This window comes from Phodopus roborovskii, unplaced genomic scaffold, assembly GCF_943737965.1.
Source record: "Phodopus roborovskii unplaced genomic scaffold, PHOROB, whole genome shotgun sequence".
NCBI classification, from domain to species: Eukaryota; Metazoa; Chordata; class Mammalia; order Rodentia; family Cricetidae; genus Phodopus; species Phodopus roborovskii.
The window spans coordinates 4,442,286-4,446,349 of NW_026126432.1; the positions used below are offsets into that span (position 1 = coordinate 4,442,286).

Sequence of the window (4,064 nt, forward strand, 5' to 3'; positions counted from 1 at the left end):
CAAACTGAACATGAGAGAACATGATAGTCCAGTCTTTTATCACATCAATCATGGTAAATACCAATGGATGGGTTAATATTCGGAAATCTTGTCCACTAAGATCTGGTTTATACCAAAGACTTGTTTCCTATGACAACATGTCTTTGTTACTTCCATAGATGATGATAACATTTTCTCCATAGAAGATTAAGACTAATTCTGTTGCATTTTATTCTAAAAGAAAAAAAAAAAACACAGTTTTTGCTTGTTTATTGTTGGTACAGTCCAGATTTATATGTGACCATTCTCGTCCTAAGAGTGGATAGAAATGAGTCTTTGACCTCCTAAGAGCACACCACAGAACTCTTCTAGCACTGAATTAAAAACCCCATAGAACTGCTCATTTTTTTCTTTTTTAAAAATTTATTTTATATAACCAAGTCCATTTAAATGAAAACAAACATTTATAGACAATATTTGGGAATTTGGGCGTCGTTCTTTCCAAACTACTTCCTGCTGGTAAGGGGCGCTGTCATGGGGGATTCTAAGAAGATGCAGAAATCCTGGCTGTAGTCTGTAAGGCTGCTTTGTCCAGCTGTTTTGAATGGTACTCTGTTTCAGGTGGCCTGGCTTGATCAAACCACATTAGTCTGGAAGGAATCCACACCTCTTCATTTTCTGTGGAAACAAAAATAAAAATCCTTTTCCCCAGTAACTTGTCCTTGAACTTAAATTTCGGAGTCAAAGCATTTTTTTTTTTTTTTTTTTTTTTTTTTTTTTACAAAGACATCTCTTCAACACCACCAGAGGAACTAGGATACAAGGTGTATTCTAAGAGATTCATATAAAGCCCCTCACAGAACCGGGAAGGGACAAGTCCCCCCAGAGCACAGGGGAAGTGGGGGGCAGCGAATGGAGAGAGAAGGAAATGAGGGGGAGGAAAAGAAAATGTGTGACTAGGAAGATTGAGCCTGGTTAGGAATAGAAGACAGGAGAGAGAGAGAGAGAGAGATAGAGATAGAGAGAGAGAGATAGAGACAGCTTACCTGAACAAGGAGGAGCTAACGGCCACTAGACTGATAGCTGGGAAGCCAGCATGGGACTGACTCAGGCCCCCCTGAATATGGGTCTCAGCCAGAAGGACTGAGCAGTCTAAGGGACCTCAGACAGTGGAGCCAGGATGTATCCCTGGTGCACAAAAGGACCTTGTGAACACATCCCCCATGGAGGGATAACTGCCTTAACCTAGAGAGAGCAGAGAAGCCCTAGTTCCTACTTCACATGACCTGTCAGATCTACATGACCCCAACTGGATGGCATTCCCCTACATATGTAATTGGGGTGGGGGGATGGGAGGGGAGGGTGGTTAGGGAGCATGTGAGAGGGCAGAGAGAGTAAAAGGGAGGGAGGGAGGGAGGGAGGGAGGAAGGAGGAGGGAACTGGGATCGACATGTAAAATAATAAATTAAATTAAAAAAATAAAACTGTTCTTTAAAACAAAGTAGAATTCAGAGTTAGATCATTTGGATCTACTCTGCTGATTTGCTGGGTAACCTTCAACAAATCACTTAACCTTAGTCAGAAAATGCTTTGAAATCCTTTGATAAAGGTTCCTGTGTTTAACCCAAGTATCACACTAAATTCTAATTTTATACAATCCTCAGGGGAAATTTGGAGAGTATTACATAGAACCAGAATTTGACATAGTAGAATCATTATGGATTTGGGAATTGAGTAAGCATGTTCAATATTTATGATCTTTAATACTTCGGCAACTGGAATATGAATGATGGAGAAAACTTGCTTTTGCAGAGAAACTGTAGAGATGGATGTCATGGAGGGAACTAAATAGGAGTCCTCCTTAGTGCCCTGGCAACTAAAACTGGACTCACTGATGGTGGGTTATCAGCTTGTCTTTCAATGAGGGATTGAGAGACAATAAAATAAATAAAGCAGTCTCCTTTCATGGACACATGCTTTGGGAATGTTTGATTCTAGGAGGCTTGTCAGGGGAAGACACCCCATGGCACCATTTCTATAATGTCATACTTGTCTAACCAGGTACCTGGAGTCCTTGTCAAGACACCAACTCATGTGTAAGAAACAAATGTTGTAAACATGATTACATTGATACCTGGGTTAAACAAAAATATCAACTGATGAATATAAATTCCTGGGGACTGGAGGGATGGTTCAACTGTTAAAGACCATTGGCTGCTCTTCCAGATTGTCATGGTTTGATTCCCAAGCATGTGTATAGTGCACATAATTGCAGGCAAAGCACCCATACACATAAAATAAAAAACTTTTATTAAAGGCCTTATAACAAACAAATTTGGCTTTCACATAGATCAGCATATCCTTCTGCCTGACATGAACTCAAAGTGTTTGGGATTTGACTCTGCTCTCCAACATTTTATTCTACCCTCTAAGATGGTCAAGAATCCCTGGGATGCAGTTGCTAAGATGTCATCTCTGAACCTAACATTGAAAGGAGTTGGACATTTCTTCAGCGGGTGATGGCACACATCTCTAATCTCAGCACTTAGGAGGCAGAAGTAGGTGGATTTCTGTGAGTTTGAGACCAGCTTGGTATACACAGCAAGTTCTGGTATACTCCAGAACAGCCTGGAGTCACAAAGAAGCCCTGCCAAAAGAAAAGAATTGGACATCCCACACTTATCAGTTCTGCTCCTGAGCTGTCAATCATTATATTTTCCCACAAATGCCATTTCAAAAGTAGTTTTATAATACAGTCCTTTTGTCTGTCACTCTAGGACTAACAAACCTGACACACATTATCATGCTTCCAAGTAACACCATCTTGGGGATCATCCTCCTATCTCAATTATGTGTTGGTGTCACAGGGAACTCATTACTGTTCATCTTATACTTTTACACTCTGTTGTTTAAGCCTCATTTTAAGAAATTGATCGATTCTGTTTTCATGCACTTGACAATAGTTAATGTCCTGATGATCTCACACACGTTGATCTCACACAACATGTCATCCTTTGGAGTAACCAAATTTCTCGATGATGCTGGATGTGTGGCAGTTTATTTATATTCATAGTTGCCCGGGGTATGTCCATCAGTACCACCTCTATTCTAAGCACATTTCAAGTCATCACCATCACTCCCAGTAATTCAAAGTGGGAATGGCTTAAGGCTAAAGTCTCTAAGTGGACTTTTTCATCCTTACTTTGCTCCTGGGTCATTAACATGCTCATCTATTCATATATGATTCCAATGGTAATAGCCAAAACCAATGTTACTCATGTTGGCAATGGATATTTGGATCCTTACTGTCAGAACAAACACTTTGGAAACCGAAACTCAGGGTCATTTTTGAGTATCATATTCATTCATGATCTCTTATATGTGGCCATCATGATAACCACTAGCCTATACATGGTCATTCTCCTCTACAGACACCGCAAGAGAGCCCAGCATCTCCACAGCACAATCCTCTCCTGCCAGCCATCTCCTGAACACAGAGCCACTCACAGCATCTTGTTGCTGGTGAGCTGTTTTGTGTTCTTCTATTGGTTGAACAACTTCATCACCCTTTCTGGTTTTTATGTACAAGCAAAAATTCCAAACTTGGAGAGAATTAATGCAATTTTGGGAACATGCTACCCAACCATCTAATTTAGATATATAAGGATGTCCGGACACAAGGGACAAAACCCATGTTAGCGACTTAAAGTTTCTGTGTTAACAAGTTAATATAAAACAAAAAGGATTAACACGACTATAAACATTTTTGCCTTCCTTTTGTTTTCTCTGGGCTAGGGACCTGTAGGAATTTAGTGGACAATTCAGGCTTTGATTTCTGTCAAGAGGTAGAGTTGAGTTGTGGTCCCAGTCATTTCTGAAAACTTGCCTGGGGCCAGAGTACCTGTGTTCAAGATGCTTTCCTCATGTGGCTTACAAATACATTGTTTACTGGTGGTTGAACCACTTCAATTTCTTCCAACCATGGCCTGGCCCCATATCTGCTTGAGTGCTTCTATGGTATAGTAGCTGGCTTCACCAGAGTTATCCAAGATCTATGGATGACTTTTATAACCTGGGATTTTACT

At 40.5% G+C, this 4,064-nt stretch overlaps 1 protein-coding gene across 1 annotated transcript; it reads left to right on the plus strand.

Annotated features, from left to right (window-relative positions):
- Positions 1-2,782: 2,782 nt before the first annotated feature.
- On the plus strand, positions 2,783-3,630 carry LOC127223156 (vomeronasal type-1 receptor 4-like). Its single transcript, XM_051185660.1, is given in 2 exon segments — positions 2,783-3,035; positions 3,038-3,630. Coding segments are annotated over 2 exon segments (846 nt in total).
- The last annotated feature ends 434 nt before the right edge of the window (positions 3,631-4,064 follow it).